The following is a 27,031-nucleotide window of genomic DNA, read 5'->3' as shown; positions in this document are numbered from 1 at the left end:
TTAAGTATATTTTAAATTGATAGTTGAGAGATACGGGAAATGTGGAGGCAGAGAGAGGGGGAATGACATGCAGCAAAGGGCCACCAGACTCAGGATTCGAACCAGGGCTGACTGTACCCTGTAGCCTGACTGTAGCCTGCATATGGGCGCCTGCTCAACCCACTGAGCCATACGGTGCCCTTACCTGGTAAAATTTAATAAAAGACAATAGACTCAGCACTAACTGCTATTTCACACAGGGATTGGACACCACTCCTCCTGTGACACATTCACCACAACCTCCACCTGATGTGGACTTATATACTCCATCACTGGACTTCTACTTTCTGCTCCAGACATGGATAAGCAGAATATGGATGGATGACATCATTGTTTATGCCATCCCTTCACAAAAGACAGTCTCTGTCCACTGTCTTGAGGTCACACATCAGTGATAAACAGCTTAAAGGGATAGTTCAACATTTTGGCAAATTGGCCCATTGCCATAATCGCTATAGACCCTTTCAGAAAGTATAAACAAAGACAGGTGTGGCTCATTAGAAAACGCTCTGCTACACTAAACGGAATGGAGCCTTAATTAGTATCCTTGGTAACACCTGTATTTGTTTATACTCTCTGAAAGGGTCTATAGTCATAGCAATAGGTTTGTTACCTTTAATTGTAGGTGTAAGCTATTTTTAGAACGGAGCAGCGGAGCGGCAGGCTGCTCAGGGCTATGCTATGGAGGCTAGGGAATTTCTTGGTTTTCCTCATCAAACTCATCAAATACACAATCCAACAACTCCAAAAGGCTGTCGTGGACAAGTTGTGACCTGCACATTCACCACGCTATGAGATAATAATGGAACGTTACGAGACGGAGCCGTTTTAGAGGTAAATTCATGCAAAACCGCTGATGCGCGTTGCGTTCAGGGACAGTTTTTCAGCAAGCAGACTCTGTATTTACCCTGTATTTACCTCGAAAACGGCTCAGTTTCGTAACGTTCCATTATTATCTCATAGCGTGGTGAATGTGCAGGTCACAACTTGTCCATGAAAGCGTTTTGGAGTTTTGGGATTGTGTATTTGATGAGTTTGATGAGGAAAACCAAGAAATTCCTTTAGCCTCCATAGCGTAGCTCTGAGCAGTTCGCCGCTCCGCTCCTCCGTTCTAAAAATAGCTTGCACCGACAAATAAAGGTAACGAACCTACTGCTATGACTATAGCGATTATGGCAATGGGCCAATTTGCCAAAATGTTGAACTATCCCTTTAAAGTGTGTGTGCGCCCGTGTTGCGAGCATCAGCTGTACAGTATCTGTTATCTAGATGCAACTATTGCAGGTTAATTAAAGCCCCTCCGAGAAACTTTCATGTGCTGGAATGAAGACTGCATTTCCCTTGAGCTATAGCGGATAATAATAATGATTCCATTTCGGCATTCGGGTCCATTTTTATCTCAACTAGCCAGAGCTTTAGTGAGTCCAGGTTGAGGAGAGGAAGCCTGTGGAAGCTGAACTTCATCCAGCTGCTCATTTTGTTCTGACAAGTCGGAAACACGCAGAAACGAACCATAGCATTAGCGGTAGCAACAAACTGCGCCGGGCAGTGGTCGGAGATGACATCATCCAGGTCAGAGGTTAGTAGGTCAACCTTCAGACCCCGGATGTTGATAACAGCTAACCCCGGACTCAGAGGGGAATAGCACTAGCATATCATAACAAAATATTGGTGAAATGAACGGGTTTTGCGGCAGATAATGTAGATGTGGATTATTACAAGTCGTTCCGACACTAAAGTTATCTGGGTGAGTAAATTATCATATTTTATGCTATAAATAAGGTCCAGAATGTAAAAAAACGGCAATTATCCTTTAAGAACAGCCTCCAGCAGGACAGCGGAGCTCCAGAGCAGGCTGACTTTATAGCCCAGGACGGGTGCTCAAGTGTAGGTGAGAGGAGAGTCGGGGCAGAGGAGGAGAACTGCGTCTCGGTCAGACAGACGTGGAGCACCAGGACCACTGAGGTTAGTGACACCAAGAAGCTTCTCACTCTGTTTTCTTTTTCTCTTGATCTCAGTTTTCTGTCAAACTACTCTGCTAGTCTCTGTCGGCGCATGCGCATAGTTGGTTGCAGTAAATCGCTCTGTCTCTCTGAGGAAATGCTGGGCAAGTCGACCACTAAATAATAATATCAAAAAAATAACTACAAAGATAAAACAATATATTTATCGCAAATGGACACATTAACAAGTGTGGGTGATGTAGATTCATCCACATTAATATGAGACTCTTATAACCAAAAGCAACCTTCACTGGGTATCTTTAAATGTACTACAAATCAAAACAATAATTAATGAAGGTGACACAAGCCAAACATCTGATGATGAAGCCTACATTTAATATTTAATATGCACTAGACATCTTACACCACCCTCTTGCAATCACTTGTCCCTCTTAAGAAAACAACAGCCCGGGCTGACAACCTCACTCTTAGATCCCTGCGAGGGGTTAAACAGGTCCAACATTAAGCTTCCCCTGAGGGGACAACATGTTTGACAGGAGAGAAGAAAATAGCAACAACAAAGACTCATTTAGGACGATCTGGGTGATCGGCACAGTGAGATTAAGCTTCAACTTTTAAGAGTGAAGACGCTGACAGGAGGTGTCTGCAATAACTCCAGTCTGATCCCAGACCAGCCCTAGAGTCTGGAGAGGCCTGATTTCTATTAAAGCAGCTGACAGGTCCAAATCATTGGGAGGTCCCCATCTCATGTAAATGTCAATGAATAAGCTCTGAGGCATCAATCTCAGGGAAGAGGCTGACACACTAGCAAACACTCAAAACACTTCTAAGTATAATGACAGGAAAATAAATATGAAAGACAGATGGATCGCTTGCATTCATCAGACGAAGAAATCCTCAGAAGGGCTTTTGTCATCTAGAAACCCCAAAACAAGCCACCGGTCCTTAGTGCATATTTTATATGCTGCACATGTATCAAATCAGTGGTTATATAAAACATTTTACAGCAAAAATAATTGGAAAATTGGGCAGCTGTCCTCCTGAGTTGACAACAGTTTCATCAAAAAATGCTCTGAGGATAAAGGTGACGTGTAATCTCAGCTGTGATTAAAAGTGTCGGAGCTACTCAGTGACTTGCCACTGCTTTGTTAGGGCAATAATTAAAAGAAATCCCCATGGTTCACCAGTGTTGACACTGGTATCCAACTGATAAATTACACATCTCTAGTCCTTGAGCTTAATATTGTGGTGTGAAGAAAAGTTTGACAAAGTGGTATCAGAAAAATCAGCTGATGTTTCTTTTTGTTGACATTGATACATAGACAGAGACATAGCTTTTTGAGGATATACCGGTAAATTGGAATTTTATCCTGATCTGTTTACTTGTGATGGGGAAGAATAATATCCTCTGTTGCTCCATGGTTAGGTTTATCTTAGCCTGAGTTTAGTCAGAACAACTCCTCCAGAGAGAATGTTACCGTGTTACAAACCGGTGAAAGACGTGTACATGTAAAGCTGCAGAATGTCACCACAGATGATTTTTGGAGTTTAGAACATTGACTGACTTTAATTGTATCAAGGCTTAATCAGCATGCACATTCTCCTTTGGGTGGTGCTGGGAGCAGATCCCCAGTCAAGTTCAACATAAAAAATCAACACTTGCTCCCGCACTCACTTGGAGCTCTTTTATTTAGTCATTTAGTCAACGTTTCGGTGTGTCCTGATGAAGGTCAATAGACCGAAACGTTGACTAAATGACAACTTTGGAGCTCAACACAAGGCCCTGATAGATTGTAAAGCTATTAAAGCAGAAGTAAGCGGAATATTTGTGTTAATACAAGTCTTAAATAGTTATATCTTCCGACAGCAATCACTTATATAGAGTGTTTGGTCTGAAACACGGGTCTGTCAGTCACTCTGCTCTGCTGTAAGCCGAGGAGAAAACTTTCCTTGTATCCTACAACCTTTATCCAATGAGGAGAGAGAACGGTCCTCTCTGTGTGTGCAGCCAAGGGATGCGCGTGAATGTGGTGACGTAGGGACGAGGGCGGGGACTGCTAACTCCATCGGCTGACAAGAAGTTAGCCAAAACCACCGGATCGCTTACTTCTGCTTTAAGTTGTGACAAATAGCACCAATATATGTTCAGATGTGCTACAGACAAACTTGGCACTTGTTTAGCACATGCTTTGGAAAAAAATAACTTGTCAAAAATAACTTGTCAAATTTGTACAATTATATATTCCAACTTCCACGGTACTCTGGCTCTTTAGCTGTTAAGTACTCACGTTCACTATTTGCTATTGGTGCTGCAGGTACTGCAGTGTTTATTGGGTATATCAGAGCTTCTTGCTGTTGTAGTTCAAATCAAATAGTGGAACTCATTCATTATAGATTCATTAGACACAGACTGAAATAGTTGATGTCCTGTAATGATTATGTCTTACATTTAATGAAAACCCCAAATTCCGTACTTCCTTCCTTCCTTATGGTTCTCTTAAATAGTCACAACTGTGTTCTGTAAGTTTCCACTTTTATTTATTTCACTTCAGAACAACTTAACAAGAAAGGAGATATATTTTTGGATGAATCCAATCACGTCGGAGAAAAGCATTTCACCGAAAGACAAAGGGAATATGTCGTGCAAGGACTTTTACTTCTGGGACAAGCGAGCGAGGCAGGGGAGCGAGCGAGGAGAGAGGACTATGAGGCTGAGCGTGACTGAGAGGAGCCAACCTCAGCAGGAAGAGGGAGGACTCAGACAGCTTGACGGCAACGACACTGCAGAACAGACAGAGTGGAACCGTCCACCAGGACTCCCAAAGTAAAGGACTGTTCAGTGATAAAGAAAAAGTGAGATTTGATGTGTTATTTATGGCATTTATCAGTGGGAAAAGTCTCGGGAGTGAAAAGACAAACAAAACAGAAAGAAAAAACAAATGAGATGTTGTCCCAAACTCTCTGAGCATCCTAGAGATAACTGCTGAACATGGGAGCATATTCATTATAGTGTTCTTTGCAACACATTCAAATGGCAAATACAACTAAATGATGTTGTTATACTGTATAGGCAAGAATTAACTTAAAGCAGAAGTAAGCGATCCGGTAGTTTTGGCTAACTTCTTGTCAGCCGATGGAGTTAGCAGCCCCCGCCCTCGCCATGGATCTATTGGTCCTCGTTCCTACGTCACCACATTCACGCGCATCCCTTGGCTGCACACACAGCCCTTCATGCCGTTCTCTCTCCTCATTGGATAAAACTTGTAGGATACAAGGAAAGTTTTCTCCTCGGCTTACAGCAGAGCAGAGTGACTGACAGACCCGTGTTTCAGACCAAACACTCTATGTAAGTGATTGCTGTCGGAAGATATAACTATTTAAGACTTATATTAACACAAACATTCTGCTTACTTCTGCTTTAACCCATTTAATCCCATTGTTCTCTTATTGACCAACAACATTGTGTATCCTGGCATTATATATCAAACCCATATGATAAGTAATCATTTTATGTGGAACCTGATCAGCTATTAGAAGTAAGCACAAAAGACCATTAAAGGACCATTCTGGGCAAATTCAACCTGGGGCTCTAATTTCTTAACATTTTAGGTCTACTGTAAAAGAATGAATTTGAAGATTTTCTTTTTAATGTCTCCTGTTTTTCAGTAGTTGTGTCTGTCCCCACATCGCCATGGCAGTGATGAATGGGAGCTGACAACATTTCCGCTATTGAGGCTGTTTACATCCCTCAAAACCGCTTTTTTCCCCCCACACACAGCGTCAGATGGCTATTCAAACACACACAGGGGTTTGTTTACTTCAAGCAAGCCGACATGTTTGTAACCGGAGAGCTAATACAAAGTCTCAGGAAGTCTTGCACGAACTCGCAAAGTCTCTCGTGAGAATCAAGTTGACGGCTAACTATGTTGTCGTCTGAAGCTCTCCCATTTATTTTATCAACAAAGAAATATCAACTCAGAGGCACAACGTCTAGTGGTACAGTATAGTAAGTCTGAATATTGTTTATTCTGCCTGTGAGTGCGTCAACGACTCTTGCGAGACAGAGAGAGAATCCATCATTTAGACCTAAAATATTAGGAAACTAGAGCCCCAGGTTGAATTTGTCTGGAATTGTCCTTTAAGCAGCACACCTGAGCCCCAAATGTCTGGTCTGCTGCTGGTTTTGGTTGGAGCGCAGCCTCAGTAGTTGACATCATTTGAACAGTCAAAGGCTGATGCTGTAATAAACTCTGAGATTAACTCACCACAGCCACAACTGTGGTATTCAGACCACACACTAAACCTACAAAAACATAATCAATAATCTAATTTCATTTAATTTAATTAACACTGACTGCAGCATCCGCCTTCGCTCAGCTCTTCATCAGGCTCGTGGAAACGTGCAGTGCTGAAAGCTTCGATGCTCACACACACACAGTTTGCATAGTAATTAGTAACAGCTGGGTAAAATGGGCTTAACTTGTTCAGATAACCGGAATAACTGCAAATGTCAAAATGAGAAATGGGATGGAAGAATACTACAGAGCAATTTCTATATAACATTTATTCATAACCAAAATTTACTCATAGTTTTCACAGAAGTCATATTACAGGTAGAAAAAGACAAAGGTTCAATATGACCTCCGTTCTGAGATGATCCAGGGTCAGTTCAGACAACTGAAATATCTCACCAACTGTGTGATGGACTGCCATGATACTTTACACAAACATTCCTCTGATCCCCAGCTGATAGATTCTACCAACTTCGTTCAACCCTGACTTGGATCCAACACAACCAGCTGGTCCAATAAAATATCTCATCTTGACCCATCATTTGCTACAGCCATCGTTCATCAGTCTCTACTGTGCCCTACAATTAACATTCTGAGCAGTTTACAACATCTTAAAGAGGAACTAAGCAGGATTTTTCCCATGGCTATGCTACATTTACACCTTAAAGCAGAAGTAAGCGATCTGGTCGTTTTGGCTAACTTCTTGTCAGCCGATGGAGTTAGCAGTCCCCGCCCTCGTCCCTACGTCACCAAATTCACACGCATCCCTTGGCTGCACACACAGAGTGCCCCTTTATGCCGTTCTTTCTCCTCATTGGATAAAGATTGTAGGATACAAGGAAAGTTTTCTTCTCGGCTTACAGCAGAGCAGAGTGACTGACAGACCCGTGTTTCAGACCAAACACTCTATCTAAGTGATTGCCATCGGAAGATATAACTATTTAAAGGGACAACGAGGAGTTTCTATTTGGTTATAAAAAAGTATCACGTTAATGTGGATGAATCTACGTTACCCACACTTGTTAATGGGCCCATTTTCTATAAATATATTGTTTTGTCTCTATCGTTATTTTGTTATTATTAGTGGTGGTGGAAATGCTGGGCGAGCCGACCAGCGTTTTTTACTTTCGGTTTCGCGGCGAGTCATGAGAATAACGCAGCTGAATCGCCGTTTATGGTCGGAACTACGACGGTATGTGATCGTGATTCTTGATGAATGAAAACATGAGTCTGTCTTGCGCCGGTCAAAGAATTTCACGGTGCGCGTGGAGGCTCATAAATGTAGTGTGAAAACACTGCGCTTTTCCAAAACTCCTCGTTGTCCCTTTAAGACTTATATTAACACAAACATTCCGCTTACTTCTGCTTTAATTAAAAAGCCTCCAGAGTAATTGTGATTAACTACATGACTTGTGACTTGTTATGAGTGACAGCGGAGGCTCTCTGTCTTCCACCTGGCGTCTCATGGCTGAAAACCAACCTTGCAACATAAGTGTAGTTACCTGGTCGCCGCCCCGGTGTCCCAGCTCTGATCTCTGCGCACCACGATAAACACGCTCCGTAACCCGTAATCTTTTGTTTATGACAGTTAAGACTACACGTCGTAATGTCGTATAACCTTATCCACCGCTCCATGTATTGATTTTTCGCCTGCTTTGTTGTAAACAAATGCACAAGAGGTAGAGGGTTAGCAATACAGAGGAAAAAGGACCAGACTTGCATGGTTCCTCTTTAAAACTTTATTCCTATTGTGCCCCATAACCAGCTGTAGACTGTAGACCGAGAGTCTGACTCGCTGACTCGCTGACTCGTGTTGCAGGAGGCATTCTCTTCCTTTTTTCCTTTTCCCCTGCCTTGAACCACTTTCAAAATGTCCTTCACTACAGGAAACAACAATAACCTTCGGGAGGTTTTGATCGATACCTGAACAATGTATGAGTTGGCTGCTTGTTGCTTTCTCGTTGCAGGTAATCAGCCTTTCCATCGGCCTCCCTGAGAGAAAATCCTCCACCAAAACAAGCCATCCCCCGACACGACTTCACCACAATGTATCCTGGGTTCAGCATCACCCAATATATTATTGTGAGGTCTAATATGATTCGTTAAAACGAATGCAAAAAAGCCAGTTGGATGATAACTGGTGCAGCTGGAGACTATGCATGTAAAGACTTAACTACAGACTTGGTCTTAAACTCTGGAGAATGTTTGAAGTTTCTCTGTGATCCTGCAGAACTTACAGGAATTAAGTTTTCATCAAAAAGCTCAAAGTTTGATAAAGTGCATTCAAAATAAACAACTCGCCAGCCCTCCTTTGATTCTTTCACATCTATTTTTTACTCTCCTTGTTTAAGTTTCAGTCTTTCATTTGTTGAAGATTTCCAGGGTAAAGTTTATTCTGTCTGGACTTGGAGAGCTTTTGATGTCCATGAGAGAGTTGGTCTGAGTTTGTACATTCAGACACTGTTGAACTCGTAAGCAGTTCTCCTCATGAGTAAGAAGCAAAGTGAAAACTCAAAATCTAGATGATTTCACGTAAATTCATCACCCAGCCTGACTTTCCAATCACCTTTTCTTTTGGAATATCTAAACATACCAAAAACATTCAGTGACACCCGATAAGGAAAGTGTATAGGGGGCAGAGAATACTGTCACGGTGAAGTCGAAGCTGGTGTACGAGGAATGTGGATTCATTAGCTTGTTTGTTTCTTAATTTATCTGATAAAGGTAAAAATGTGTCTCAACATATCAGAAGTGAGTCAGTGTCTTGCTGTAGAGACACCCCACCCACACATCATAACCCTCTCATGTAAAGGAACATGTTTGTTTGGTAAACACCCCCACAAAAATCACATCAATATTTTTTAGATTCTTTTCAGTGAAAATGAAATGTAACAGTGGCTTCTGAGACTGCAAGTGATACTCATATCATATCATATCATATCATATCATATCATACTCTGTATTTAACCATCGTTCTCATCATTCCCAAACCTTTTTGAGGCTATTTGAACTCAGGCTTCTGACACACTCACCATTAATCCACTTTGCATCGGGGTCATGTATTTGGAACTCTCTTTGAAAGAGGTCATCCACGGTCAACTGTGAACCAAAGGGTTTCCCACTGTCATCTGGGGAAAGATAAAAACACAACAAGCAATCAGCTGTTAAATAATACAAAATGTGTTAAAGAGGAACTACTGTATGCAGGACTTCCACCTTCCACTAAGGGACATTATGTAACCTCTCCTGTTATCTATTCACGAAAATCGATTATTTGGTTCAAAAGTATGTTTTTCATTAATCAGTAATCCCCCCCATCAACAAACTGAAGTGTTCCTTTCAGCTCTGAATTAGCCGTTCATATCATTCATATCTACATGGAGCGGGTAAGCTCGGTGCTGGCTGCCATGTGGTGTCTCCATGTTTTTACGTTCAGTGGCAGCGTGACGGTAGGAAACCACGGTAACTCAGCGGAGACACCAGAGCTGTCGGCTCAGGTCGAGGTGGCGTCTGTGAAAAGTCACCGCGGTAACGCAGTGAGGAGGAATGGAGCGTTACACTGATGCTGCATTCACCTGCAGTCGGACAGACGGCCGTCGGTAACATACCAGATGTCATTTTAGTCACAGACGTCGAGAGAAAGCCGGGAAAACGTGGGTCAGGTAAACATAAACAAAATATAACATCGCCATGACAACATATTGTCACGTGCAGCGGCTGTCGTCTGTCTGCCGTCTGCCCAATTTCACGTGAATGCAGCATGAAAAATACGATTGAGTTGCTTGCGATATACAACCGCAACGCTATAATGGGAGTAATTCCTACATAATGTACCTTTAACTCTGCTACATTTTTACCTTAATTAAACGGCGGAGTAATTGTGATGGTTAAATAAATGACTTGTATCTTGTTACAGGGAGAATGGAGGCTCTGTGTCTTTCACCTAGCGTCTCTTGGCTGAAAACCAAACTTTTAAGGTCAGAGCCTCTGACCCGAGGTTCCAGCTCTCGTCCCCGCGGCACCGTGACACAAACGTGCCCCGCAACCTCTTGTTTATGACAGATAAGACTTCACAAATATACACATCATAACACGTATATGATATATAAGTTCCTCGCTGGCTTTGTTGAACACAAATGCACACGGGAGGAGAGTGAGCAAAATAGAGGAAAAGCGACTGGACTTTCATAGTCCCCCTTTAAATGTTACACTTCAGCTACAAATAATGATTATAAGTCATAGGATGAATTAATGCTGCATTCACATGGAGTCCGGCAGACAGCAGACAGCAGACAGCGCATCGGATGGCATGTCAGTGGACCAGAGAATGACAACAAAACTTGGGGGAGGCCGGCAAAGAATGTTGCCGTCCAACGTTAAAATATTTCAACTCCACCGCCACGGAATTACGCCATCACCATAGCAACATATTGTCATGTGTGTATTGTTTTGCCGTCTTGCCGTTCTGTCGGACCTTCTGTTTGTTTTTCACGTTACGTTCCGTGTCTGTAGTCCGTTTGCCGACTCCCGTCTGCTGGATTTCATGTGAATGCAGCATAAAACCTCTGAGTGTTGATCAGACATTCTGACCATATACATACAAACACACAGGATGGATGAGGTTCTGTTGGAAAGATAAAGGAGAAATATTTCAAATGCACCTGGACAAAGCTGCCTTTATGTTGTGTCGTACCTGTTCCACTTATTATCACCTCCTCGTCACATTGTCTCAATAAACACAACATGGCTTTAGTCACTTTCACCACTCTCTATGACTACCCACTGTGTGCAATACAGTCACTCATTGTTGCACTGAATTAATAAAAATGTTTATTTAGGCAGAACCAACTGGATAATGTATACAGGAAAAACAATTGAAGAAATCCATCAAGTTAAATTGTTTCACAAACACTGTTCAGCCCACAAGGCCTGGATGTGTCACTGGCAGCGGCTGGTTGACAGAGTTCATGGCTCATTGTGCGATGATGTGCTGGTGGTGCTTTTCATGCATTTACCAAGATAAATATACCCACATGTCAGGCAGCGATAAGGGATCTTACAGTGTGCATGTGCATGTAGATCTGATAAGGAAGCGAGAAACATAATTGATCCACTTGGAAAACATGAGCACAAGTCTGTGGTGTTTTAAAAAGCCTCTGAAGTAGAAGAGGCATCTTCAGTTGACGTGATAAATAAAATTAATCTCTACAGACAAGACTCCAAACACCATGTACCCGGGAGAACCATAATGTATTCTTATATCATGTGAAAGGTCTCGTGCCCATGTCGTCTTTGATATTGAGGCAGCTCTAGGTTCTATACTGTTAAAGAATCAAAGCCTCAGTCCACAGAGAAATACAGCCTGTATTCAGGAAGAGTCTTAAAACCAGCTGTCAGGACTTCCTGTGACTGTGATGTCACAACAAAGCAGTCACTACTCTCAGCCATGCCAATCTCTGCCCACCATCCAACATTTAAGGATTTGCTCTCAATGTACCTGAAATGAGCTATATTTATTTTATTACATGACATATCATTTTTCTACAGCACAGTGCTTTCAAAATGTATTTGAGTGAGTGGTGAGGTAAAGGATATGTAGGTTTGTTTGTGAGCAGTTCCAGGCAGTATCAGAGGAGCACAAAGGAGAAGAACTATGCAGCATATTTACCTCATGTTTCATTTTTACCTTCATTAAACAGCTTCGACTACATTAATACACACGTCGTAACATGTATATCGATCCAATGATTGATTATATATATTGTTGAAAACAAATGCACACGACCGGGAGGAGGGTTAGCAACACAGCGGAGAAGTGACCCCCAATGCTGGCTACTGGCTGGTACAAGGTAAACAGGAAGTCATTGTCGAACCCGTCAAAATGTCTTCAATTAGTTAATTCAGACTAAATATTTTTTTTAATGGAAAACCAATACTTGTATTCTGCACCCCTCTAAACGCCCTGTGGATGTATTATTTTGAAAAAATATAGCTTTTAATGAGCATTCTCCATATTCAACCTTTAAAGGCACATAGTGTTGCGGTTGTATATCGCAAGCAACTAAATCGTATTTTTCATGCTGCATTCACGTGAAATTGGGCAGACGGCAGACAGACGACAGCCACTGTAACGGCATAAACAAGCCTCTATGTAAACAAGTGGTCCGTCAACACGAGGCAAAACAATACACGTGACAATATGTTGTCATGGCGATGTCGTATTGTTTACCTGACCGACGGCTTTCTCTCGACTTCTGTGACTAAAATGACATATGGTTTGTTACCGACAGCTGTCTGCCTGACTGCACGTGAATGCAGCATCAGTGTAACGCTCCATTCCTCCTCACTGCGTTACCGCGGTGACTTTTCACAGATGCCACCTCCACCTGAGCCGACAGCTCCGGTGTCTCCGCTGAGTTTCCGTGGTTTCCTACCGCCACGCTGCCACTGAATGTAAAAACATGGAGACACCACATGGCAGCCAGCACCGAGCTTACCCGCTCCATGTAGATATGAATGATATGAACGGCTAATTCAGAGCTGAAAGGAACACTTCAGTTTGTTGATGGGGGGGATTACTGATTAATGAAAAACAGACTTTTGAACCAAATAATCGATTTTCGTGAATAGATAACAGGAGAAGTTACACAATGTCCCTTTAAGCCCTCAGGTTATGTGTGAAGCTGATAAGATGCCTTTTTAATTATATCAAAACACAGAGAATAAACCATAATGTGATGATCAATTTTCGGGAGCAGATTGACAAGGCCCCCCCCTCACCTTTTGACAGCAGAACAATGGCCAGTCCAATGAGTGAGAGCACCAACACGATGACCAACAGAGAGATGCCAATGCCTTTCCAGTTCCTGTCTGGTCCGATGGGCCCGACGTCCTACAAAACAAAAGACAGATGATGTAAATATCATATCAATCATGTAGCCAAAGCTAAAACAGCAGCACAGGAAAAGAGAAGGGGGGGGGATGTGAGTGTCTTCTATCAGTGTATCAAGCTGCTGAAGTCTCCTTAAGCAAGAGAAAAACCAACTGTAAGCCTTTTATGCTCAAGAAGCTCAGCGGGGGTTGACTGAGCCACACTCGGTCAGGGGTCGAGTCAGGCTGTGCAGAAATCTGAAGGCACAAAGAGGCCGCAACCTCCCCCCCTTCACACGCCAATAAAGTACTGGTGATAGTTCCCACTGTGCTCTGCAGCACTTTGAGCTTAAGTTACTGTGTCCCTAAACACATCAACCCACAAGTAGAGAGTATAGACTGCTGTATACAGTCATATACACTCTCTCTCTAATCTGACTGTTTGCTCAGAGGGGGGATATAGTGTAGATGACATTTATAGATGGAACTATGGATGGCAATTTTGTACACCCAAGTACTGACTGAAAAAAATGACTCCAAGTCTTAAAGGTGTTCAGAAATGGCTGTTTGTCCTGTTTGTCATGCTGAGTTTCCACGAGTTGCCGCACAAGTTTACCCGAGTAAGGAAAACGAATTTGATTGGTCGTTATCGAGCAGGCGGGATATTCAATGGGGCGAGACCGAGCTCCGTGTTTGTGTGTGTGTCTCAGACGTTTGATTGACGGATGACAGATCCAATATCAGTGGCTGATGAATCGTGAGCAGGGTGACGCATCCGTGCGCCTGCATTATCCATTACAAAAACAAATACCACACTTTCATCCCGGATTTACTCGAAAATAGATTTTTGCACAAAGTTTGGGCTACATCGTCTGATAGATGAGTTATTACACTAATGTTAGGGCCCACAGTGGGCTCATATTCAATTTTCTTTTCTGTACACCTTTAAGGCAGAAGAAGAATTTCCTAACTCGATTCCAAACACACCACACACAAACACCTGACTATGTTGTAATTATGTAGTGATTGTGACTGGAGCAAAGGTAATGTAGTATATAGAGCAGATACATACCCAAACCAGAAGTCACTGTCAGATTTTTCAAAATAAAACCAGGCGACAATCTTTCCCTAAGGTATGCTGAATGTTGTGAATGTCTAAACACCAGCAGCAGGTAGGTTATACAGGGAAACACTGGGGAGCTGATGAACTAACAATGAACAAAGCAAGGGAACCTGTATATAAAGTCAAGAGTAGTGACTGAGTGAGGTGCGGGGAGAGGGGAGAGCTCTGGGGACTGAAAGACTGATAATCAGCAGCAACGGGTGTGAGGACGATGGGAACAGGGAGGAAAGTGTGAGGACAGCAGGTGGGTGAGTACCGGGAGGCGGATCTCTGGAGATGGGGTAAACAGAAGCTGGAAGCAGGGGCAGAAGCAGAGGACGCAGATTGTGACAACCAAACCCAACTGCCTTATGTCCCTTTGAGGCTTTGAGATCTGTGTTCACATGCACACACATCTGGGAACTCTGGGAAACTGCTGTGATCAAAGATGGCATCTGCATTTCTGTGTTGGAGTAGACTGATGAATGGTAAATGGTAAATGGTCTGTATTTATATAGCGCTTTTTACTATACCTGAACGATACCCAAAGCGCTTTACAGTACATCACATTCACCCATTCACACACGCATTCACACACTGCCATGCAAGGCGCAAGGTGGGTAAGGTGTCTTGCCCAAGGACACTACGGCAGCAACCGGGACAGAGCTGGATTCGAACCGCCAACCCTCTGATCATTGGACGACCCACTCTACCACCTGAGCCACTGCCGCGTCACATGTCACATGAGTCACATGTTCATGTTCCAGTGGCCACACTTTGTTTATAACTATGGTAAAGGATCTTTTTTGTAGGCTTCACTATTGGTACATGGCCAACATTGGCATTAACAGTTCTGACAAGTCTTCCCCTGATCTTCAACCATTGTTACAACTTCTGTAGGAGAAGAGTCGAAATGGGTGTATCTTAGGGCTGGGTGATATGGCTGAAAAATGTATCACAATATTATAAGTGTTTCATATCAGTCGGTATCGATAATTATGATGCCCTAGTCAAAGTCATACATTGGATGGTTTTCAAGATGGCCATTTGAATTATGGTCTCCCACTCTGTACACTCTTTTTCTGACTGAAAACCTGAGAAAATTGCGTTTAAAGGCCAGCGGAGGAATATCTCACTTCCATGACTCTGGCGTCTCATCCTGTACCACGTGGTCCCTTGTTGTCACAGAAGCACCATTCAATGACCCTCGGAAAGCAGATAATCTCACGATTCAGATGCTGTCCATAGCTCGTCTCTATCATAAATGGTTCACCTCTGTCTTCACCCCGTCTTTGATCCCTCTGGTCAGTGTGGCCTGAGCGTCCCACCGGAGCTCTCTATTAATCCATCGGATCAAATTTTATGCGGCCATCCAGCTCTCTGTCCACTCTGTCCACGGTGGAAATGATTACTACGCACAAAACCCCCATTTAAATACTGCGGTTTGCGTGTGCTGTTATTTAGCGGGTCACTGTTAGTAGATCACCTGTTTTTCGTGCGCTAACCAAACACACAAATTTTTACCAGGAGCACGCAATTTAGCGCCCCTTATCTGGGACCTTAGTACTGTAGATCAGGCCCATAGTGTCTGTTCCCGTACTACGTGATTACATGGACCCTATACCGTCCTTTGTTGTCATAGAGGCACCATTCAAGGACCCTCAGAAAGCGGAAAATCTCACGATTCAGATGCATCTTACAGCTCGTCTTCATCATAAACGGTTCAGAAGTTATTTAATGTTGTGCTCGTCTTTAGAGGGTTAAAAGTTGCAAGTCAACTTTAATCTGCATTTACGTGTCTTTTCTTAATTATCTGGACTATGAAACTTTGGGAGATTGTTTTTGAATGTCATTTCTTCACCATTACTTCATTTCTGATTATCAAAAAAAAAAGAGCGCTGCGACTTACGACTCATTTTGCCAGAGCAGGTCACAACTCACAAATAAACAATACTGTTCAATGTGCAAATATAGACATAACTTTTTAATGTTTCGTCATGGCATTACTGCCAAGTACCTCTCCATGGGGGTCTGTTGCTGCTTGTGTGGTGTTTCACCTTTACCAGCAGATGTTGATGACAGTTTGACACTACTGTACTCCAAAGGATGAGAGCGACTGAGGTGGTAAAATAAATTTGTCGTATTGCCAGACTTGGCAGGGAAGACGACCTTGCATAGTTTACAGACAACATCAGTCTGATGCTTGTCGGACTTAAAATATCCGAAATGTGACGTGATCTTTCCTCTTTCATCCAAAATTTCCTCTTGCACTGTCGTACTCATTTTCTCCTTTCACGCCATTCTTGTTGTTAAAGCAGTTATGAGTCATGATACTTACCTTTACCACTGCTGCAGCTGTGCTATTGTGTTTCAGCTCATGATGCTCCCTTCCATCATTATGAGGTCTAACAATCTGGTTTCTTACTTGTTCAGGCAGGTGTTCACCTTTTGGAGCCATGCCGCATGAGACATGAAAACAAATGGATGAAGCTGATGTGTTGACAGGTTGTTTTATAATGCTGTTCCTACAATTAGCCTTAACTAGAAATAACAAATCTAATCAAATCAGCTCCATTGAGTTGGTAGCCTGATTTGATTTCTTTAATCTACTTATTATGAAGCCAGCTCACAAGCATAATAAGTCATAGCAGCTCCTGCTGAGCTAAACTTGATGAAAGCTTGAAGATGTAAATAGGATAGGACAAGTCTCTGAAGACCAGGCCCATTTCTGGACCAGCCTTTAAATCTTCATCATCCTCACAATTATACAGACTTACTTAATTTGCAGCGACAAAGCAGCATTATAAATAAATCTATCTCACTCACATATCCAAGAGCTACTGAAGACCTGTGTGCGTATTTATGGATCTGTTTGCTTTCCAAGTGTTTTAATTGGGAGTATGATTCAAAGATAAATATCCTTGCCAGCTCGGCATCCCTCTGGTTCTGCTCCCCAACTTTGACCTGACACCTCCCATTCCCTGTGGCTTCTGGTTATTAAAATTCTGGATCAATTACAGTAAAGTAATTTCCCACAGCAAAGAGCTTCTTCCTCTCACCATTCTGGCTGTGCCGCCTGTGTTTTGTTTAGCCTCATTAACTGGAGCAACCCCCATTACACATCACAGAACATTATTTGCCATTGTGGTTTCTCCGTTAGATCGTTATGCAGACTTCCAATGATGCACTCAACCAGTAGGCCATTATTGCTCCTGATGCCGATACATTCTTATACGCTGGAATTCAGTGAATCTTTGGTATGAGAGAGTTGAGAGTCATCTAAACTGATACGTATCTATCAAAAATAAATGTAAATAAATACATTGATAGTGAAACCTAAATTGTTCCATCTAAAAGCCATTGACTGGTAGTAGCGAGGGAGATCCCATCCTTATTTACAGTTCTATGCACCACTTTGAGCTCATAGCAAAGATCCAAAAGCTAACCAGCATCAATTCAGTATGTTTTGTTTGGAGTCACTTTTTTTTAAAGCAGCCAGATGCATGATACAAGAGTTAAATAATGTAAATGTAAAAGTATTATTTTCTATAATTCTGTTTTCCTCAAACCAGTCAGTAATATCCTTTAGAGGGCATTTTAAAACTGGATGATTGCAGAAAAAAAAACTGTGAACATAACACTGACATTTTATCAATGAAGTTGCTGTGGTGAGAGGTTAGGTTCTTGGTGTCTAGTCGGGAAATTAAACACGTGTATTGTTGTTAAGTGTATTTTTAATACGGGTGGAATTTACGTCTAACTGTTGATTGACATTTGTATCAGTGCATGACTGAGAGCGTTCTCATGAGCTCGTTCAGTCAGTGGCTTGGTAATCCATCTGTACACCATTTGAAATCTCTAAACAGAATTGTGAGCCTCGCACAAAGAATGATGGTGCTGATCTGCTGCAAGAAATCCACAGCTCTAGGCTTCTGTTTCAGGGTCTTTAATGTTAATAAATAACCCTGCAGGGCATGCTGCTGCACTTCTTTTTTATTGTTGTTGTTCCTCTTCCCAAACAAACAAGCAGCATCATGGTCAAGGACTGTACGATAGTTTTTCCTAAAGAAAACAAATTCCCAATTCCCAACTGCATGCATACAAGTTCCTACTTCTAACTGACATCTTGGACATACTTTGAGTTCACTGTGAGGCCTCTTGTGTGAGATGTACTCTGCGAATCAAATTATGAAGTGATTTCCTATATTCACTGTTGAAAAAGACATCTCCATTCCCAGCAGCCATCAGCAGTAATGAAAATCTTCCTCCAGTTTTGTTCATGAGTTAACTTCTCAATGGCCAATTAAACTGCTCAAAGATGTATAAATATGAGAGATCAGCCCCTTTAACTCTGAAATATCAGCCACCAACTGTCCAGTGGTGATGAAGCTTTGGCAAAAGTTAAATCCTCATTATGTGCCTTGTTAAACTGGACAAACATTGGATGTACAATGAGGGGCCATATCACTGAAACTTGCAAACTTAACTGTTCAGTAACCAAGGTGACTAGGTTTAGGACCTGATTTAGGAAAATGCCATTGCAAATAAATAGTCCTACTGTAGGTCAATGTTTCTATTCTAAGTTAAAATACGAAACAAACTTCCCCTTCATACTTATCGTATGCAGGCAGTCTGTGTACTCCTCCATTCTGCTCTTTCTCTTGAGTATCCAGTTTTTTTCATTTATTTAATTAACTCACACATCAATGTGACATTTAAATGTCTGGTTTTGATCTAACCAGACGCCCAAATATTTGTATTATGCAACCCTTACAATACTGTGTCCTGTTAGAGATCATTAATACAGTATCACTGGCTCTGGTGAACATCATGTGTTTCGTCTCATCCGCATCAACGACTAATTTCATGTTAAAAAGTGAAGACTGAAGTCTGTCAAACTCTAGCTGATGGGTTTCAGATATCTGCAGACTCCCATCACCTACAAAGCTCTAGTGTATCTGATTCTCCCTGTGGAGGAAACAACCATCAGTCAGCATGACTCACTTCACAATTCTGACATGGGTGGTTGTTAAGATATTACTGACATTCCTAATGGTTTATAACTTAAAAAGCTGTGCACGATTACTTCCATTTAATACCTACTATTATTCAATAGCATGAGCTCTATTTTAACAGTCTAAGTGCTTTCCATGTCTATAACCCCCCTGTCATTCAACTTCATAAAAAGACAGTGGCTGTGCCAGACGCATGGTTCAGAAGGGTTGTACTCGGTCTCAGTCAGTGAGCCCACGCAGCAGCTTTGTGTGCCCTGCAAGGGGATGGCTGAATGAGTCAATGGGCTGCTCACAGGTCTACAAAGATGCAACAGCACAAATCATAATGTTAGACTGCTCCTGTATTGCTTATATATGATGAAAAAAGTAAATACATCTATTTTTTTCATTATAGATTTGGTCTATATAGTTAGGACTTACCATGCAGTGGTTTCTGTTCATAAGGCCCATGGCTGATGTCAAGGGTCAGACCCTCTGAGGCTGTATAGTACTGTTCCCCTTAAAGGTACATTGTGTAGGAATTACTCCCATCTAGCGTTGCGGTTGTATATCGCAAGCAACTCAATCGTATTTTTCATGCTGCATTCACGTGAAATTGTGCAGACGGTAGACGGACGACAGCCGCTGCATGTAACGACATAAACAAGCCTTTATGTATACAAGTGGTCCGTCAGCACGAGGCAAAACAATACACGTGACAATATGTTGTCATGGCGATGTGGTATTGTTTACCTGACCCACGTTTTACCGGCTTTCTCTCGACTTCTGTGACTAAAATGACATCTGGTTTGTTACCGACGGCCGTCTGCCCGACTGCAGGTGAATGCAGCATCAGTGTAACGCTCCATTCCTTCTCACTGCGTTACCGCGGTGACTTTTCACAGACGCCACCTCCACCTGAGCCGACAGCTCCGGTGTCTCCGCTGAGTTTCCGTGGTTTCCTACCGTCACGCTGCCACTGAACGTAAAAACATGGAGACACCACATGGCAGCCAGCACCGAGCTTACCCGCTCCATGTAGATATGAATGATATGAACGGCTAATTCAGAGCTGAAAGGAACACTTCAGTTTCAGTTTTGATGGGGGGGATTATTGGTTAATGAAAAACATAACGAAATAATTGATTTTCGTGACTTGATAACAGGAGAAGTTACACAATGTCCCTTTAAGTCATCCAAATGTAACAATCACATCCACAGCACATTAAAGCTTCAGTTGGTAACAAGTATTCAGTCATATTTGCTGGAACTGTCACTATATTCTGATAGTCGGACATTAAATGAGTAATTTAATTCAAAATCCAACTCCTCTGGCTCCACCTACAGCCTGGAATCGTATTTGCCAAAATCCACCATGACCGAAGATTCTCCACCAGTCAGGTAGAGGGAGCAGGAGGAGCAGCCAATCGCCGCTCGTACACATCGTAGTAAGCTGACGAAAGTGAAAGTAAAGTCCACGAAATTTCAAGATAGTCCACAGTCAGCTCCCTCTTTTGACCTCTGTCAACGCCCCCCCCCACACACACACACACACAAGAAGAGTATGTTTTCATGGTGACATGAGATCGTTTTGTAGTCTCTGGTTGCTATGGATACGGTACGTCTTCTGTGGGTGTGTTTATGGCTACTTTGTGTGTGTGTGTGTGTGTGTGTAGCTTTAAGCATGTGCTTACCAGATAATATAGCACACTATTCTCTTTTTCTTGTTTTTTTTTTTTTTAATTTCTTGTGATTGTCTCATTTGTCCTTTTATTGTCTTATTTGTCTTTTATTGATTGTTCGCCAAACAGAATTATGTTGTAAAATTGTACAATGACAATAAAGTCTTCCAAATCTAATAAGTCTCTTGATTATGTGCGAGATACTGCCACTGATTTCATACCTGCAACATGTTTTCTATTTAAACATAATAGTGCTCGACAGACAATTTACTTTATGATACTTTGTGGCAGGTGTAACATGAACACAGTTATTCTTCCATAGTGTTACAAATTAAAAAAAAGATTCACCGCAGCTCACGGTTACATCTAATGCAGAAGGACAGACAAAAGCATGTGGTATTTTAGAACACGGCATTTATCCATTTGTCGATTCTATCATTACTCCTGGGCTAAAAGGTGAGAGGACCTTTAGGTAAAATCTTAATCACTGTGACTGGACAGATGTAATCTTCTTATCTTGGTAAGCCAGTTTGCCCTTGCCTTTGAAGTATAGCATCATCAGGACAGAAGATGATTGTGTGTATTTGTGTGTATGTGTGTATGTGTGTGTGTTTACTGACTCCCACAGGAGACAACCGGGGAACGACATCTCCTTCTGGCCTCTAAGATGCCAGGTCTTGGTGTGTCTGTGTCAGCACCATGCTAAAGGGCTCTTTACAAAGCAGCACTATAAATCCAACAGATTTACCATGACAACAGTGATACTGTATCTCACCTGCTAACCTGTCAGGAGAGGCAAAGTGTTTCCTCCATGTCTTCCAGCAAACTGAAGTGCTCCAGTGCTACTATTTCTGACACTCACTTTGTGACAGCGTTGTGTGCGATTGGACTTGGGAGTGAAACGCGCTCCACTATCTGCAACACTGTGCCATGTGTTGTTATGAAGATACACAGTTGCAAAAATTGAAGTGCACAGAGAAAGGACCAAAGCTCACTGAGTCATTGAGCAGCTTATCAGACATAATCTCTCTAAAATGAAGCCTTGTGTGAATGAAGCAGCGCAGAGTATCACATCACTAACAAACCAAATGAGCAGAATAAACCTCAGATAGAGGTCAGCTTTGTTTAACTTTGATGCACTGAGAATAACTTATTTCCCTAGAAACCTCTCAGTCAAAAGAATAAATAAAGACAGTGTTGGGTGATTATGTCTTCACCGCAGTTGTGGTGCTTACTAACCTTCGTCTTAATTGTTTCTCTGATAATATATAATATATAATGAAAACGCATGTTTAGCTTTTTACTTGCAGCTGAATTTTCCAGAGGTTTCCTCCTCCCTATAACAAACAGACCACGAGTCAAACTTGCTCTGATAACTGATAACATCCACATTTCTTTGTGTTTGAAATCTACATAACTCAACAAAATATTTTACACTTGTTCTTATTCTTTTTTTGTAATTTGATGTAGACAAGTTAAATATTATGACTTGAGCATAAAGTAGCTACAGTACAGTCATGAGCCATAAACCTGATTAATGCTCCAAGGAGAAAAACAGTGAGTTCAGCAGTGTTAATAAGAGAATCAAAGAACCTGCCACACCAAGACTTATTTAACCTCATATCACTCATTGCTCCTTTCTCAGCCAAATGGGTCTATACAGTAGTCTTTACTTGTATGTGTGATGAGTGTTGGTGGTTTCAGTGTGACCACAGTCACATGTCTTACCTGCCTACTGCTACTTTTGTTCTGCCTCTTGCAGGACCTCCAACCTTTCCTTGACTGGAGCTGGATTTGAGCACTTGTCTCCGAGCTTTTCCCTGCATCCCTATATACTGTATAAGTCCTTGGTTGTCATGGTGACTGAGGATGGGAATGGGGGCCCTTTGGACACTATCGGTTCTACTAGATATAAGTCAGAGTGAACCCCTGTCTAACGCTGTGAGGTATTTTTGACTTGTAGTGGATGTGTGTGTCTGCCTATATAATACCAGGGGTTAACTAAAAGCAATAAAATTCCTTCACACCTGGGGCCAAATGTATAAACCATGTGTACGTGCGTATGCCACTTTCCACAGCGGTAAGAAATGTCTTTCACAAACCGTGCGTAGCCTCCCGTGTAAAAGGTTGTTGCAGATTATTGTGATGTTACAAAAAGGTTAATTAATGTGTGAATTTGCACTGGCACCGGAACCACCAGGGTCTTCATCACAATCTATGAATAAAATAATGTACATTGTAATAAAGAACAAACTAGTTTGTTTTCATTGCATGTCTGATTGCAATGAGATTGAAACCGAGTCTGAAACAGAATCTGTGTCTCCTGATTCATCTGGCACTTTGGCAGTTTGGATCAGGACAGATGCCGTGTGCACAATAAGCAGAGAGAGCACCGGGGTTCCCTGTCCTCCTCCAGTAGCTTGTGCTTCTTGGCCTAACGCTTTTTAGTCAAAACACTTTTTTTTTAATCTGCTCCAGGGTTAGTGGCTCAGATCTCACTAAATTTACTGCGTCCTGCCATTCACCCTGCTTGGCTTAATTTGTCATGCCAGAGTTTAAAGGGACAACAAGGAGTTTTGGAAAGCAGAAATGAGTTTTATGCATTTGGCCCCTTGTGTTTATCACTCTGAGTTTATCTTTGTGTCCTCCAAGTTGAGAGTTATTTTCAAGAAGGAGGGGTGAAGGATATAAATGAAGACATAATCCACTCCAATATGTTCCATGGAGGCTAACTGGACTGCAGCCATTCATCTCAGCTGGTCACTTCTTTAGGCGCCAGAACAGCTCCTCTGGTGTTGTGACCTCTTGACCTTGAGCTTGTCAGTTTATGAAGGAGATGCCAAAGGAGAAGCTACTGTACCTCTGAAACAGGAAGACTGGATCAAACCTGTTGTAGAACAAGTTGAACTCTTGTCCACATCACCTGATGCTTCCTGGCTCGTCTTCTCTTCATAGCTATTGACACCTGTGATGATCCTCAACATCATACATTCTTTCTGCTCTGTTTCCTCTCTTCTTTCACCTGTTTTAATCTCCTCTTCAGCTCATGTTGACACCTGAGCTTCTCCCTGTCTCCATCCCTGAAGGCCTGTCTTCTTTGTCTGCTTGAGGAGGGTCTTGATGTTACCGCTGATCCAGGCTTTGGTTGAATGTACCCTAGAGTACATTAACTGCTTTCAACACAACAGTCTACCAGGGTCAGCGTTCTTGCTATTACACACATTCTAATCCGTGCACTCAAACAAGCCTTTAGAGACTCACTGACCTTTGGGGTCCAGGTGGTGAATGAGTGGGTGGCTGCGGCCTGACTCAGTACACAGGGTTTGTAGGAAGAGACTTGGTTATGAGAGAAAGGAAAACTATATTATGATCTGATCTGCCAAGTGGTGGTAGAGCTGAAGCAGGGTGGGCCCCCTTGATGTTTGCTACCAACAGATTTTGTCTAGTGGCACAGTCAACTGAGTGAAGCCAGTGAAGTGAGAGGAGAGAGTGACTGGTTAAAATGCTTCAATGCTGCAATGAATGGATCAGGATGCTGGGTCTGAACTCTGGCAACAGTCTTACTGAGATCACACACGACTTCAGACTCCACTCCTGGATGAATATGAACAACAACAGCGGCAACGTGAGAGAGTTCCCTCAGTAGATTAACACTAGAACCACCAGCATTCTAATCCCTTGTAGAACGACCACAGCGGTCTCCCAGACCGTCATATATAATTACATTGTTTCAGGTCATGAACAGTTTTGTAAGTGGAAGAAATAAGAATGAATTATTAGTAGTGTTAGTCCTTCCTCATATCATGTTTATTTTATTTTTTTAATTTTATTTATTTATTTAAAAGGGATAATACACATTAATGAACATTCGTACGTGTGCACAAATGTAAATGCGTCAGAGTTGCTAATTTGCATCCGTAGTCCCTTGGCAGGTAACACACAAACAGACAGAAATGCACAAGAATTATACAGTGGTTCACAATTATATACACAGTCATACCTATACATAAAGTGCATGTGATCTGTAAAGTGCCTGGTATAAAGTGCCAGTTTCTAAAGTGCAAGTGCAAGTTTAAATAGGTAAAGTGCAAGTCTAAATGTATGGATCGAGACATTGGACATTGGAGACTACAGTAGCAGCAGTTATATAAGTGCCATTCACACTAGGGCTTTGACATTTGCCCAAAAAATCATATTCGAACTTCGTTTGTTTATTAATATTAATATTTGAATATATTCGAATATTTATTGATAATATTTTGACCCCCCCCCCCCCCCGAAAGTGACCGGATAGTCCGACGGGGGGGGGGGGGGGTTTCGCTTTCACTGCTTTCATGCATGCGCGCTTCTCTCTGTGTGCGTGTGTGTGCGCGCGGCAGTGGCTCAGGAGGTAGAGTGGGTCGTCCAATGATCGGAGGGTCGTCAGTTCGAATCCCGCTCTCTCCCAGTCTCTGTCGTAGTGTCCTTGGGCAAAACACCTAACCCAACTTGCCTCGTGTGAATGCGTATGAATGATCATGGTGGTGGTCGGAGGGGCCGTTTGGCGCGAAATGGCAGCCACGCTTCTGTCAGCATGCTCCAGTGCAGCTGTGGCTACACACGTAGTTTACCACCACCTGTGTGAATGTGGTATGAATGAATAATGGTTGCTGTACGCGCTTTGGGTATTGGGTAACAATAGAAAAGCGCTATATAAATGTAATCCATTATTATTATTACAATAAGAAACAGCGCTATGCGGAGATGAATGGACGGATGACATGCGGCGGTGGTGTAGCCTATTTGCAACAATTAAGAAAAAAAAAAACGGCCGGCCACTACTAAATGAATGTAGAGGAAACACCTATATTTCAACTTCTCCCTCTGTGGTTTGTACATGTCCGGTCGCACCATGGATGTATTATAATAGATCCATGAGTCGCACTCGCAGCCTTTTGCTCCGCCATTGTTTATCAGTGAAGAAGTGTGAACAGCCATCAGGCGCTAACGACGTGATAACGTCATACTGTAAGTACAGGAGCCCCAGGTGATCAAGGCTAATGAGCTGGCGTTTCACAACTTCAACAGGCTGAAAAAAGTCTTGAATCTGGATTGAAAAATATGTTTTCAGGCAAACACATTTACCAAAAATAATGCTTATTACAGGTTCGAATATTTAGAGCTGCCCTAATATTCGTTCGAATATGGTTATTTTTTTAATATTCGAATTGTATTCGAATATCGAAGTTCGTTGTCAAAGCCCTAATTCACACACGTACTTACAGAGATAAATTGCAATATAGAAAAATAAGATAAATGCAGTACATATTGTACGTATTATGTAGGCATGCACTGCACAACAACAAGAAAACCAGACGAATGACCACACAAAAAAACAAGGCAAGTGCAGTGCACGCATACATATGGCACGCACTGCACAACAAAACAAAAATCATGACAGCCAAAAGTATAGAGTAAGGCGGACGGACACCGAGCACGGCGCATGTGTCGCGCTCCGCGAAGGTCCTGCCTAGTCATGATTACAGACTTGGTTTGTTTTAAGCCAGTTTTTGAGGTGGACCCCGAAAGTGTTATAAGTGGTGCTTTCCCGATAGAACAGATTGACCAAAAGTTGTGCGTCTGAGAGGTACCTCACAGTCTCCTCTGGCGGTGGCTCTGGTGGTTCTGCCACTGGTAACTTTACATTTTATATATTCTTTCAACGGAGGAGGTGCAAGTCCATTGAGCGTTTTATAAACAGCACAAGCATACTTAAAAACTTTAAAATTTTCTAAACTTAGGAGGTTGTGTTTCTCAAGGATATGACAATGGTGAAAGGAGATTGGTTTTCTGTCAAAAAATTTTGGTGCCCTTTTATATAATGATTCTATTGGTTTGACTATGGTTACCCCAGTGAGGGACCAGTTAGTAAAACAATATTCAATATGGGAAAAAATCATCGCATGCAAAAACATTCTAGCTGCATCTACTGTCAGCGATGGCCTGATCTGTTTCGGTGGGGATTGGGTGTGGTTGGGGGGGTAGACTGAGCCTGAAGAAGCCACAAGCGAAATGCATTGCTCTGAAATAAACCAAAGATCCCCATAAT

At 42.2% G+C, this 27,031-nt stretch overlaps 1 protein-coding gene across 1 annotated transcript in view; it reads right to left on the bottom strand.

Moving 5' to 3' along the window:
• The window catches only part of LOC146964652 (inactive dipeptidyl peptidase 10-like), a 204,040-nt gene that overhangs the window by 59,795 nt on the left and 117,214 nt on the right, over nucleotides 1–27,031 (bottom strand). The window contains exons 2-3 of the mRNA XM_085765420.1: nucleotides 13,076–13,187; nucleotides 9,328–9,423 (exon numbers count right to left, since the gene is read on the bottom strand). Of these exons, the coding sequence (XP_085621546.1) occupies nucleotides 9,328–9,423; nucleotides 13,076–13,187 (208 nt within the window). The remainder of the gene's footprint in view (nucleotides 1–9,327; nucleotides 9,424–13,075; nucleotides 13,188–27,031) is intronic.

This window comes from Trachurus japonicus, chromosome 21 (genome assembly GCF_045865225.1).
Source record: "Trachurus japonicus isolate A0001 chromosome 21, Traja_1.0".
Taxonomy (NCBI): domain Eukaryota; kingdom Metazoa; phylum Chordata; class Actinopteri; order Carangiformes; family Carangidae; genus Trachurus; species Trachurus japonicus.
The sequence above is the reverse complement of the archived record's forward strand: the minus strand, read 5'-3'. Positions and strand labels throughout refer to the sequence as shown.